Below are 14,982 nucleotides of genomic sequence, written 5' to 3' on the forward strand. Positions count from 1 at the left end.
GGTGGAAGTCCCAGCAGAAATGACAAGGATGGTGATTCCGCTGGTTGGGTTAGTCTCTCACGGTGGCTTGGTGCACACTCGCAGCCCTCCGATCCTCCGCTTCCGGATCTCTGATGTCACTCAGTGGCGACACCGCAACTCGCGTCAGATTTCCTCACCAGTTGAAGAGATATACCAGCAGTGGTAGGATGAAGTGTCCAAACTGAATATCGCATAAAAGTCCTTTCCAACGCGTTTCGAAACCAAAGGTTTCTTCATCAGGGAACTGATTCCCAACCAGCGGAATCACTATCCTTGTCATTTCTGCTGGGACTTCCACCTCCAATAGTGGGACCACAGAGGATCTACTGACTTCGTTTATGGATCGAAAGACCCAGAGGCTGGAAGCTGCTTAAACAGCAGACGTTATCCTGTTTGGAGATCCGGTTGGTGCATGGGTAACATTAACCTCTGACATGCTGGTTTTTTCTCCCTTGATGTACGCATAATACTCACCTGTACTGTTTGATTGGAATAATATTTCTTTTAATGCACTATGAGCGTTGTGCGCTGTGTTTTTGTGTTTTCTGTCTAGCTTTAGAGGGTGTTTTGAGCCACCCCTGGTTCCACGTCTGAGGACGCTCCCCTATCAGTGTCCACCAGGTCACGTATTATTTAATTTTTATCATCACTTTATTATCACCCCACCCACGTGATTGACTGTAGCTGCGCACTTCATCCACTTTGTTTCAGTTATAGTATGTGTATATGGGCAGGGGGATTATAGGTAGTTATGGTATGTGTATATGGGCAGGGGAATTACAGTAGTTATGGTATGTGTATATGGGCAGGGGAATTATAGTAGTTATGGTATGTGTATATGGACAGGGGGATTACAGGTAGTTATGGTATGTGTATATGGGCCGGGGAATTATAGGTAGTTTTTGTATGTGTATATGGGCAGGAGAATTACAGGTAGTTATAGTATGTGTATATGGGCAGGGGGATTACAGGTAGTTTTGGTATGTGTATATGGGCAGGGGGATTACAGGTAGTTTTGGTATGTGTATATGGGACGGAGAATTTCAGGTAGTTATGGTATGTGTATATGGGCAGGGGGATTACAGGTAGTTATGGTATGTGTATATGGGCAGGGGAATTACAGGTAGTTATGGTATGTGTATATTGGCAGGAGAATTACAGGTAGTTATGGTATGTGTATATGGGCAGGGGAATTACAGGTAGTTTTGGTATGTGTATATGGGCAAGGGAATTACAGGTAGTTATGATACAAGACGAGATTTCCTGCAACATTGAGCTAAGCCATAGTAGAGCTTTTTTTCTGTATTATGCACCTTTTTCTATTAATTGGATCTTATTTGGGGAGTAAATGTACCCCTGTGAGTTTCTCTTCGTGCGCCCCCGGCTCTTTATATCATTGTGGGTTAGGGGTGTATTAAATGAACAAGTGGACCTCCTGGTGCTGGCATGTGTCACTGTGTCACTGCACCGCTTTCTGTGATCGTGTCAGTGCAGAGCAGTGTATACCTGCATTTTATCTAACCAATCTGTCAGTCTAGTATACAGAAAACAGTCCTTAGTCAGCCCTCCTAGTCCCAGCACTATGACCGAACATGGCTTTACATGTGTTTCTTCCAGAACCATCCCCAGCTCCTGTCCATGTAACGTGATGTCACAACTCCTTATCGTACATATAAGGGACTGCTGCAGTTATTATCAGATATGATTGCATCATCTTACCAACGTTTGTTTGTAGCACCTCAATGCCCCTTGCTGGCGTTTCCCCAGATAACCCCAGACAGCTGTACGGAAATCTAACCACACCTCGCTTCTGTTACTGAAAATACTTTCCTGTGTAACAATGGCCACTGAACATTCTCTGCTGTCAAAATGATTCATGTACGATCTGTTCTTATACCAATTTATACAGTTATTTCATAACAAAATAATAATAATATATGAATGGCTATCTCAAATATAAACCTAGATACACATACATACATACATACATACATACATGCCTACATACATGTACTGACCCCTTGTGCTTGTTTGATTAAATTCTAAGTACAGTATATATATATATATATATATATATATATATATATATATATATATATATATATATTCACAATATATATATGAAGAAAAGAGGAGAGAGCACACGCCCCATAGCGTAAAAAAGTAACAATTTATTGGATTGGGGATGGGAGAAGGGGAGGGATAAGAATCGCACTCACAAGATGTCAAATACAAATGCACAATTGTGAAATATCATATCACCGCCAAGCTGCAAAATCACCACAGTCCAAGGACGAAATCCACAGGGAAGATGATACTCCGTGCTTGCAGTTAATAAAGATTGTAGAACACCAATTGTATCCGTTTCTTTAGATGTTTAGCTGCTCGGCTGGGTGTCTCACTCGGCTCAGAGAAACAAACGGTCTATACACAACATCCAGCGCGACTCGACCAGATCGCGTGCTTCCGTAGTGACGCAGTGTCGTGACGTAATTGCGTAGTGACGTCCCTGACGCGTTTCGTCGCAACAGCGCCTTTCCCCCTTTGAGAAAGTTGCTGTTGCGTTGAAACGCGTCAGGGACGTCATTACGCTATTACGACACTACGTCACTACGGAAGCGCGCGATCTGGTCGAGTCGCGCTGGATGTTGTGTATAGACCGTTTGTTTCTCTAAGCCGAGTGAGACACCCAGCCGAGCAGCTAAACATCTAAAGAAAAGGATACAATTGGTGTTCTACAATCTTTATCAACTGCAAGTACAGAGTGTCAAGAGAGAGGGGATTTGGCCCGGGATTAAAGGGGTTACACCCCATTTGGCCACCCTCTACTCTCGCTTGGGAAGCAAGGGGTTAACTGGACTGGGGTCCAGTAATGTGTTTTTGCCTTGCTTCAGCCATCCAACTGTTTATTCCCCTGTATAAATGTATTGTTTCTGGGCCAGTGTCTGCACCACACACACACACTGAGGCTTAAGGGGTTAATGAGCGGCAGTTTAGGAAAATACATTAGGATGCATGGTGTCTTTTCAGAAATCTCTGGGCTTCAAAAGGCTTGATTGAAGTTGGGTGTGAAAAGTAGAGGGGCTTTTTGGTGTACAGTATGTTAATACCTAATTTGCAGGCCAAGGGTATATTGCTGGGAGACAGCTAGGACAGGAGGTCTGGGGTATTGGGTGTGAAATATAGCACCAGTGACAGATGTCCACTACACAGCCCTGCTTCAAAGGATTTCTTGATGGGGTGCCAGGGGTGCGGTTACGCATGCAGATATCAAAATGAGTGACCTTATTAAATATAAGAATATTATGAGATGTCCTCGGCTGAACGTGCAAAAAGCTACATATGTGTATTCGTGGGACCGAGCCGCAACTAACGATTACCGACACCTGATGTTTAGCAGGTCCTAAGAGACAGATATTAATATCTCTCTTAATTTTAGAATTACACTGTAATATTTAGTCTCATTGGGAGCGTCAGGCGTGCCGGAATGTATTAATATGGCTCGCGTGCCAGTAAGTATCACTGAACTGAAGTTATGAAGTTATTTAGATAGGAAAAGCAGTTTTTTAAACGTCCTTGGGTGGGAGGAGTTTTACTCTGAGGAAAACTGTCAACCTCACCACTGATTTATGAGAGGGGCTGTGTTTAGGTTGTGTTCAATGGGAAATAATTGTATAAGAACCAGGCTCAGCCTATGGCTATTGTCTTTCATGTCTTTCGTGTCTTGGCGATTTTTGAAGATTGCTGTATGAACTGCCAGTCCAGAATTAGGACTGTTTCATCATTTCCATCTTAAGTGAGTGTCCATATTTTGTCTGTTATTTGTATAATCTATTGTGTTCACCTTTTTCAAGGAATAAATTATATTTTATCATATCTAAGTCTCGTCCAGTTCAACCCAGTTATATATTTGGTGTGTATTATTATAGCCTGTCACAAAGCTCCCGTCACATGGAGTATCATCTTCACTGTGGATTTCGTCCTTGGACTGTGGTGATTTTGCAGCTTGGCAGTGATATGATATTTCACAATTGTGCATTTGTATTTGACATCTTGTGAGTGCGATTCTTATCCCTCCCCTTCTCCCATCCCCAATCCAATAAATTGTTACTTTTTTACGCTATGGAGCGTGCGCTCTCTCCCCTTTTCTTTTCTACAGGTTCCACTGGATGTGGTTCATCTATTTGAGAGCAGCCTGAAGTTCCCCTCCTACTGGATTTAACTACACACATTTTCTGGACTCCATATTGGGACTGGTTCTATATTTTTTTTATATATATTTTTTATATATATATCATTGCATATTGTTCTATTTTTTCTTTCACTAGTTGTTCAATTGGTCATTGTGTTATTATCAGTTATTCATTTATATTTATATATTCATAATTGTGGTGATATCACTTAATTTGTTCACGAGTTTATATATTATATACTATATTTCATAGATTCACATTAGAGCACATTAACCACACAATCACTGGCGCTACTCCTTTTGTTTGTTTTGTATATATATATATATACACATACACACACACACACACACACACACACACACACACACACACACACACAGATCAGATTCACAGCCATAGGGCAATTTAACCAAACATTGTAATCTGTGCTGTGGCATCGCTGGGGATACCCCGGGATCTGCCCTGGGGGCTCTGCAATGGGTGTATTCTTTGCAGACGCCCCTGGGTGTATCTCAGATTCTGGGCTTACCTTTGTGTCTCTTCTCATTTTTAGCCAAGTGTGGAACATGTGGTCCTGGATACAAGACACCTCTGGATGCCATGAAAGGTAACAGTGTGTCCCTGAGTAATGCGACTAATTAATGGGCCTTCACCCGGCAGGGGAGCGACAGGGGCTGGAGATGAGATTTATCTTTATGTAGGTGTACCAGGGTATGTCCCATAGTACCTCTCTTTCCCCATAGTATATATGTTATGTAAGTCCCTAATAAATTCAGGGCATTAACAGGTTAATCTGTGGGCTCTTTACCCCGCTTGTGCTCCTCCTTTGGACAGGAGTGCGGTGATGGCTCATGGCCTGTGTGTAGCCTATCAGGGATAGGTACAGTCCATGGGCCCGCTCCTAATCCTGAGGAAGAGGTAGAGCCAAAACGTATTCAGTTGTGCTCTGGAGAGAGAGGAGAAAGTATGGGTTGTCAGACTCTCCCATTGTGAGGATGAGCTGGACCACCCCAGGTGTAGGCCTGGGGAACATCAGACTCATTGCCCCCTACAACCGGGGTATGCATCATCTAGAGGGATCGGAAGTCCTCTGGATATGCATTCACTGTATGTAAGGAATGCAGTGGATGCACTACAATAAAGCTCCTTGTTCATTACACTCCTGTCTGAGTGTCAGTCCTTGGGCAGGAGGGACAATAACGCAGTAGTGGGGGCTGATTTCCGGAACACCCTGGAGCCGTAATAGGTAGTATTATGTATAAATAGGGGAACAATAGGGGGACTATATGGTGGAAAGGTTGAATAATAATGTTGAAAAGAAACATGGAAGAAAATGTTTTATGATATTGTTTACAAATGGTTTATTGTAAAGACACCACAGTACAATGTATATTTTGGTGACATAAATGATGTAAAATGTGAGGTGTGTAACCCGCTAGGGTGTGAGCGGGTGTGAGGCGGTGGGTGGGTGTTCAGTACGGGTGGCCGGTGGGTAGTGAGTGCTGGCTGTGGGTGGGGGTCCCGCTAGGGTGTGAGGCAGCAGGTGTCTGGTGAGTGCGAGCGGCGGCTGGTTAGTGATGTCGGTGCGTAGGGGTGTGAGTGTGGCGGGTGGGTGTGAGGCGGGAGGTGATGAGTGGGTGCGACGGCTGGTCAGTGATGTCGGTGCGTAGGGGCGGGAGGCGGCAGGCGTGTTTCGGGTTTGTGAGAGGCGGTGGGTGTGTGTCGAGTGAGTGAGAGGTTGCAGGTGTTTGTTGAGTGCGGGTGGCTGCTGTGGGGCGCAGGGGTGTGAGGCAGCGGGTGGGTGAAAGGCAGAGGCGGGAGACGGGAGGCGGCGTGAGGGGAAGGCAGGGGTGTGGGGAAGGGGGGGTGTCACTGTGTGTGTGTGTCTGTCACTGTGTGTGTGTGTGTCTGTCACTGTGTGTGTGTGTCACTGTGTGTGTATGTCACTGTGTGTGTGTGTCTGTCACTGTGTGTGTGTTTGTGTGTGTGTGTGTGCAGGGCCGCCAACAGCGGGGGACAAAGGCCACTGGTGTCCCGGGCCCCGTGGGTCAGGGGGGTCCGGCTTGCGTGGCCGTGGCTGTTAATTTTAAAATAAAAAACGCGGATCCCGGCACCAGTCCTCCTGTTTGCGGCGCCGGATGTGAGCTTCGGCCGCGGGCGGGAGCAGCATCGTGGCGCCGCACAGGTGCCTGCAGCAGGCCCCCCCCCGCGCAATCCCACCACCCCCCCCAGGGCCGTCCTGCCACAAATCCCCCCGCCCCCCCTGCTGCATTGCCCAGCCCGCCCCTGCAGTCTCGCCACCCAACAGGCACCGGGCAATCCTGTAGTCGCCGCCACCCCCTGCAGTCGTCACCCCCAGCACCGCCACCCCCCGCAGTCGCCGCCACCCCCCCAGCAGCATTGCCCCCCCAGCACCGCCACCCCCCCTAACCCCCCCGGCCCACCAGCACGCTCCCCCTCTGCAGCCACCAAGGTAAGTCTGATTTTTATATACATGTATTGGGGGGGGGGGGGGGTTGGGGTATTTTTTTTATATGTATTGGGGGGGTTGGGGTATTTTTTATATACATGTATTGGGGGGGGTTGGGGTATTTTTATATATGTATTGGGGGGGTTGGGGTATTTTTTATATACATCTATTTGGGGGGTTGCGGTATTTTTATATATGTATTGGGGGGGTTGGGGTATTTTTTTATATGTATTGGGGGGGTTGGGTATTTTTATATATGTATTGGGGGGGTTGGGGTATTTTTTTTATATGTATTGTGGGTGTTGGGGTATTTTTTTTATATGTATTGGGGGGGTTGGGGTATTTTTTTTATATGTATTGGGGGTGTTGGGGTATTTTTTTTATATGTATTGGGGGGTTGGGGTATTTTTTTTATATGTATTGGAGGGGTTGCGGTATTTTTATATATGTATTGGGGGGTTGGGGTATTTTTTTATATGTATTGGGGGGGTTGGGGTATTTTTATATATGTATTGGGGGGGTTGGGGTATTTTTTTTATATGTATTGTGGGTGTTGGGGTATTTTTTTTATATGTATTGGGGGGGTTGGGGTATTTTTTTTATATGTATTGGGGGGCGTTGGGGTATTTTTTGAATATGTATTGGGGGGTTGGGGTATTTTTTTATTTTTTAACTTTATATTTTATTCATTTTTCAGACATACAGCAGTTATAAAACATATTATAGCATGGGTCAACCTTTTTGCTATATGTACTGCCACCTTGATTCACAAATAAATACACTACACAAAGACTCAGGCGGGGGAGACACAGTAGGAGAGAGGGGGGGGGATGGGAAAGGGAGAACCCCTCTGCCACAGCTACTGGTTCTGCCATGAACCTCTGCCTCTCCAGACCTCTCAAGCTCCTCGTGCGCCCTTTCTGACCCCTTGGTCCGTGGCCTCAGTTGTCTCTATCAGTCATGCCCGTCCTTGTGTTATGATTACTGCCGTTCGTTGAAAGAGAACTCACCTTTCACTATTACAGCCAGATGGTGGCATTGCTCACCCCGTGATGTCGGTTTGCGCCAGCCACGGAAACCAGACTTTTGGAAAATTTGAGCCAGTGTCATTGACCAAACTTGTCAATTTCTCCATCTGGCAGACAAACCAAATTCTGTTTCTAATCTTATCTATCGATGGAATCGTGTTTTGTTTCCACAATGCCGCGGTCTCACACCTCATTGCTGTCGCAAAATGGGCGACTAATTTAGTTCCTGCTCTTGGGGTATTTTTTTATATGTATTGGGGGGGGTTGGTTTTTTTTTTATATGTGTTGGGGGGGGTTGGGGTTATCTTTTTATATGTATTGGGGGGGTTGGGGTATTTTTTATATGTATGTGGGGGTTGGGGTATTTTGTATATGTATGGTTTTTTTATGTGGTGTGTGTGTATATATATGTAGCCCTGTTTCCTAGTAAATACAGTCCGCTACCAATGCTGTGTAACCTGTTGGCTCGCAGGGCCTGAGCCTCCGCCACGGAGATTCTGGGGCATGCGTAGAAATATTGATAACCTCTTACTTGGTGCAGTGCCTCCACCTGCGATGGCTCCCACCAGAGGGGGAGTGGTTCCTCGCAGGACATATATATATATATATATATATATATATATATATATATATATAAAACGGGTTTTCCCCCACCCAATCTCACATTGGCCCGTGTGGTCTAACCAGTCCCCATTACATGTTCGTGTCTGGTGGTGCACTCCTCTCAGGTTCCCAGGTCGTCCCTGCGGTTCCATCCCAACACAGCACAAAGTGGCAGCATACACTTTCCCTGTTTCCTATTGTGCCTAGCAAAAGCCTGTCCTGTTGACAGGTCTCTCAGCAGCGCCTCTAATTGTAACGGGTTTTCCCCCACCCAATCTCACATTGGCCCGTGTGGTCTAACCAGTCCCCATTACATGTTCGTGTCTGGTGGTGTACCTGTAGGCAACAGGGCTCCTGAGTCTCCCGCTTGATGGTATTAGGTGATGTCATCCAGACAGGCAGCTGAGGTAGTGTGTGCGAGTCCTACCTATATCCAGTGCAGCGCCTCCACCTCATCAGGATCTGTGCTTCCGCAGGGAGATGGTCCTGGTGAGGAACTCCTTCTTGGTGGTGCCATCCACTGCTGAGGAACTTCACACTCACACAGTGGAGGTATATTCAAACAGGGCACCTTTATTGATGGTGGTATGGGCAAGCTGCCCCTCACAGCTAACAGCTCAGCCGCTCATCTCACTGCAGCACTCCATTAGGAAGGTCCCTTCTCCTCTAATAGAGCTGCTTTCCACCTATCCTCTCAGAGAGATTCCCCAGCTTCTCTGGCTGCTGTAAGCTCCTCTCTTGAGCTGCTTTGTCTCTCTCAGCTCCTCTAACTCTGCTGCGTCTGCTCACTGACTCACAGCTAGCATGAGAAACTGCAACACTGTTGCAGACCTTCACTTGCCTCTCACTGAACAGAGGCAGCACAACAACAGGAAACTGAACTTCTAACTTTAGGCAGTGCTGTGTCTTATATCACCCCCCCCGGAGAACAAACCTGCTCTGTACCACTAAGTGTGGGCACATTGCATGTTGTCACTTCCTTTGGGGATATATGACACCTCACCAGGGTGTGAGGGCAAACCTCCATTGATTGTTGCTGGCAATCCTGCATACTTACCAGGTTTACTGCCAGCATGAGAAAGAGATATGTACACCAATCTTAGACATGGCTACATTCTCCCCCTGGTGGAATCCCAACGGTCTCGCTTGGGACCTAAATTTGCGGAACCTTCCTTCAGGTAGCACTGCAAAACATAACAACACATTATTACAGTACATATCTTTTCTCAAAAACATAATAACAGAGACATCCTAACGTAGATGTGTAACAACCAGAATTACGCCCTGCTGTATTATCCATTACTAGCACCCCCATACCCTCTTAAGGTGGCTTGCGCACAGCATGGTCCACTGGGCTTAGAGCATCAATGCAGTAACACTCTGGGTGACATACTGGACACCCACAATCAGCCCATAATTCTGGCATGGATGCTAATGGACTGAAAGGATCATGCCCATACACCTCCCTAAGGCATCTCCTGGAGATGTAGCATATCCCCTCTTGACTACACCACGTCTCATCTAACCCGCCAGGATCCCAATTTTCTGCATCAAGGGACCCCATTTCGAACGTAATTTCGCCCTCCCATGGATGGTGAAAATCAAGTAACCCCTTTTGGCGATTCCTAATAACTCTGGCCGCCAGTGGAGGCACATAGGGGGTTCCCTGGGCAATAGGCACATATTGAGCAACATTACCCAAATTCCCAGATGAAACTCCCAATGTTCCTGGAGACCCAAAATTTGACCCAAGGCTCTTAGAATCACATCCCACCCTAACAGTACGATTGTCATCATTAGGGCTACATAACATTCTTTGCATAGCCATTTCCCTCCCCGATCCCTCATCGGAATCAATACAGTCACCCCAGTCCAGATTTCCCCCAGTCCATTCTTCAGAAGGGGCTCGGGACTCCCCAGACAACCTTTGGCTAGACTGGGACCCATAGGAAAAAGTGACAGGGACCGGGGTTTTAACTATGGCCGGGGTTTGGGCATAGGGAAACACTGCCGGCATACGCGGACTACGACCCACAACTTCTCGCTACCTTGCCTGGTACCATCGGACTGGCACTCCGGTTCACTCGCCTCCTCACTCCCAGGCTTCTCCAGGACCTGCCAGCTCTTCCCGGACCCAAGCGACCTGGTACAGCTGCTTGGCCGAGAGGACGCGGCCATATCGCGGAACTCGCCGCCATTTTGCGTTGGGTTCCCAACCGGAACCTCTTCCTCCAGAACGACGTCCGCCGCCGGAAGTGATGGTTCTGCTCTCCACTCTGTTCGGGCCTGGGCTAGGCCTTTCTCCATCGTTGCCACCTCCAGAGCCTGTGGAGGGTACGGATGTATCTCACTGCTTCGTCGGCTCGGGATGGATTCCTCTCCACCGTCTGTTCCGCCAGTCACCACGGCCGTGGGACTCCGCCTCTCAGGTTGTTTCTGCACCGGCGACACGAGACTCCACTCCGCCGCTACACAGGTAAGTGCCGGTTCTTTTCCAACACCGCTGTAGTGGTCCGCCGGTAGGCGCATCACCACCGTCGTTGGGGTCGCTTGTTCCTCGTCCGAGGAGCCGGACTCCGACTCGGACAGTGGCACTCCCGCAGGGGACCGACGGTGAGGTTCCAGGCTCTCACCACGGTGGTAGGCCCCTTTTCCTCCATGCTCCGTGGAGATCATTAGAAGCGATCCCCATTCTTCAGGATCAACTGGTTCTTGCTTGACCAAGGGCGAAGCTTCAGCCGTCAGCTTGGCTGTGTCCGCTACCGCCTGGCCGAGATAGGGACCCCTCCCCCTGGTAAAGATTTGGGGAGGGTCACACAGATTCACATCATGGCCCCTAATTGGCTCTGAGTCCGTCACAGTCCCTGAGGGCGCGGCCACAGCTTTCGCGCCATACCTCCCCGCAGGGTGGGGTTTTCCTTTTGGCGCCAATCCCGGCCAACTTTCTGAAATTTTAGCATTTGCAGAATTTTCTGCATCTGGCCCACGCGGTCTCCCAGGGAGGCGGGAACCGCCGTTTTGGATCGATCTGCCACCCCTATTAGCAGCAGTGGTAACTTCATGTTTCTGTATCTCATCCCTTAGCTTCGCCCAGGAAAGGGGTTCACCCCGCATCCAGGAGCACCTCGTCCTGACTACAATAGGATGGTCAGGTATCGCTCCTCTCAGAAATTGATCACAACAGTACACATTCATCTCGGTGTCCGTAATACAATCCCTGTTCCGCATCGACCATAAGACTCTTCTAATGCGTAGGAGGAAATCAGATAGCTCCTCTCCGTCTTTCTGACGAAGACTGTAGTACCGCTTCATCAATTGTCCTATGTCCTCTTCACACGCAACGGACGGAGTGAGCATTACTACTGACTCCAACGCCGTCGCCATTTTGGTTGCGGTGTTTGTTCTGATTGTATATGGAGCTCCTCTCTGCGGGGCAGCTGCCACACCGATACAACAAACATGCCTTGTGCACCACCTTGTGTACCTAATGTAGATCTGACTCGTGTTTGCACTACCTCAGGCTAAGCTCACTCTTGCTGTGTCTGCTGTATCTCCTTCCTCCCAGTCTGTGCTCCCTTCGGTAAGTGATCTGGAATGGACTAGAGTACTCTGGCTCTTCCATGCAGTACTTGGGCGTCTACCTACTGTTGGCTAGCCTAGTGCAGATCCTCTCCCGAATTCCTGACCTCGTTCGTTAACAGGCTATCCCTTCAGGCATCCTACCCCTAGCGCTACCTCAAGGTGACTCGGACAGCTATAGCCCCTCTCCAGACCCACTAACTCCTCTCAGGTTCCCAGGTCGTCCCTGCGGTTCCATCCCAACACAGCACAAAGTGGCAGCATACACTTTCCCTGTTTCCTAGTGTGCCTAGCAAAAGCCTGTCCTGTTGACAGGTCTCTCAGCAACGCCTCCAATTGTAACGGGTTTTCCCCCACCCAATCTCACATTGGTCCGTGTGGTCTAACCAGTCCCCATTACATGTTCGTGTCTGGTGGTGCACCTGTAGGCAACAGGGCTCCTGAGTCTCCCGCTTGATGGTATTAGTGGATGTCATCCAGACAGGCAGCTGAGGTAGTGTGTGCGAGTCCTACCTATATCCAGTGCAGCGCCTCCACCTCATCAGGATCTGTGCTTCCGCAGGGAGATGGTCCTGGTGAGGAACTCCTTCTTGGTGGTGCCATCCACTGCTGAGGAACTTCACACTCACACAGTGGAGGTATATTCAAACAGGGCACCTTTATTGATGGTGGTATGGGCAATCTGCCCCTCACAGCTAACAGCTCAGCCGCTCATCTCACTGCAGCACTCCATTAGGAAGGTCCCTTCTCCTCTAATAGAGCTGCTTTCCACCTATCCTCTCAGAGAGATTCCCCAGCTTCTCTGGCTGCTGTAAGCTCCTCTCTTGAGCTGCTTTGTCTCTCTCAGCTCCTCTAACTCTGCTGCGTCTGCTCACTGACTCACAGCTAGCATGAGAAACTGCAATATGATTACATATATGCATATGATTATATATATATATATATATATATAAAATCACTCCACACACAGCATGTAAAATAACCAATGACTTTACTAGCGCAACCGTAAGTATATATATATATATATATATATATATATATATATATATATATATATAATGTCCTGCGAGGAACTCAGTGACACACACACACACACACACACACACACACACACACACACACACACACACACACACACACACACACACACACACACACACACACACACACACACACACACACACACACACACACACACACACACATTCTCCCATATATATACACACACACACACACATACACACACATTCTCCCATATATATACACACACACACACACACACACACTCTCTCTCCACACACAGGGGGGGGGAGAAGAAAGGCCGCGACCAGCACCATCACCACCACGCTCCCCCCCCCGCACGCTCACCTCCAGCACCGCGGGACCGGGGGGAAGCAGGGACCTTGGGGGACATCCCCGCTCCCATCTCCCGCCCCGCCTTCTAACACGGGGATCGGGGGGCAAGCGGGGACCTGAGGGGGCATCCCCGCTCCCATCTCCCACCCCACGAGCTGACACGGGATCGGGGGGAAGCGAGGACCTGAGGGACATCCCCGCTCCCATATCCCGCCCCGCGGGCTAACACGGGGGAAGAGGGGACCTGAGGGGACATCCCCGCTCCCACCTCCCGCCCTGCGGGCTTACACGGGGGAGCGCCAGGGACAGGAGAACACCCCCGCTACCACCTTCATAACTGTGGGCAGCGGGAGTGCCGGTGACAGGGGGGAAGGCACAGAGAGTACTTACTGTGTCCTCCATGGAAAAAGAATGGCTGCTCGTTAGGGGCGGGCTCATATAAAGCCTGGCCGCGTGCCCACAAAGCCTGGGAGAGCGAGTCAATCAGCAGTCGGGTAGGGGGAGTTTTTTATTTTTTTCAGCGCGAGCAGGGAAAATTTAAAAAAACAAACATGTGCTGCTTGGGCCAATAGTAGCTCGCCCAGAGGTGAAATCCACTCGCCCTGGGCGTGCAGATATATAGGATTGTCGAACACTGCATACTGTATACACATATATATATATATATATATACACATGTGTGTGTGTGCACACACACACACACACACGTATATAACTGGGAATGTGTATATGTGTATGTGTTGGGGGTTATATGTATTGTTTTTTTATATGTATTGGGTAGGTGGGTTTTTTGTATGCATTTGGGGGGGGGGTTGTATATACTTGGGGGGGTGGAGATTTTTTAAAATGTATTTGGGGGTGGGAAGTTTTGTGCATTGGGGGTGGGAAGTTTTTTGGTATATCTTGTGGGGGGAATTGTGTGGGGGGGAGATGGAATGAGTGAGCGTGGGGTAATTGACAGAGGGAGAGGAGAGAGGGGGTGAGTGAGGAAAAGAGGGAGTAAGAGTGAGAAGCAGGGGAGAGAAATACATGTGAGGCGGGTGTGGTGAGACGGAAGGGAGAGAAATACATGGGAAGGGGGGGGTAAGCGTGGGGGCTCGTGAGGTGTGAAATGGGGGGGGGCCTGCTTAAAATGATTGTCCCGAGCCCCACTATTTGTGTTGGCTACCCTGTATGTCTGTCACTGTGTGTGTGTGTGTCTGTCACTGGGTGTGTGTGTGTGTGTGTCTGTTTCTGTCACTGTGTGTATCTGTCACTGTGTGTGCGTGTCTGTCACTGTCTGTGTCTGTGTCTGTCACTGTGTGTCTGTCTGTCACTGTGTGTGTCTGTCGCTGTGTGTGTGTTTGTCACTGTGTCAAAAACAGAGCTGGGGGGGGGTCAAAAACGGAGCTGGGGAGGGCAAAAACGGAGCTGGATTGTCCCGAGCCCCACTATTTCTGTTGGCTAAGCGTGGGGGCTCGTGAGGTGTGAAATGGGGGGGGGGGGGGGGCCTGCTTAAAATGATTGTCCCGAGCCCCACTATTTGTGTTGGCTACCCTGTATGTCTGTCACTGTGTGTGTCTGTGTCTGTCACTGTGTGTGTGTGTGTCTGTGTCTGTCACTGTGTGTGTGTGTGTCTGTCACTGTGTGTGTGTGTCTGTCACTGTGTGTGTGTGTCTGTCACTGTGTGTGTCTGTGTCTGTCACTGTGTGTGTGTGTGTGTGTGTGTGTGTCTGTCACTGTGTGTGTCTGT

General features: G+C 48.6%; 1 protein-coding gene across 2 annotated transcripts in view; it reads left to right on the forward strand.

Moving 5' to 3' along the window:
* LOC142499125 (methanethiol oxidase-like) overlaps positions 1-14,982 on the forward strand; it is a 63,501-nt gene that overhangs the window by 9,108 nt on the left and 39,411 nt on the right. For both annotated transcript variants that reach the window (XM_075608063.1, XM_075608064.1), the window contains exon 2: positions 4,768-4,821. In XM_075608063.1, coding sequence (XP_075464178.1) covers positions 4,815-4,821 — 7 coding nt within the window. In that variant the 5' untranslated portion in view covers positions 4,768-4,814. The remainder of the gene's footprint in view (positions 1-4,767; positions 4,822-14,982) is intronic.

This window comes from Ascaphus truei, chromosome 7, assembly GCF_040206685.1.
Source record: "Ascaphus truei isolate aAscTru1 chromosome 7, aAscTru1.hap1, whole genome shotgun sequence".
NCBI classification, from domain to species: domain Eukaryota; kingdom Metazoa; phylum Chordata; class Amphibia; order Anura; family Ascaphidae; genus Ascaphus; species Ascaphus truei.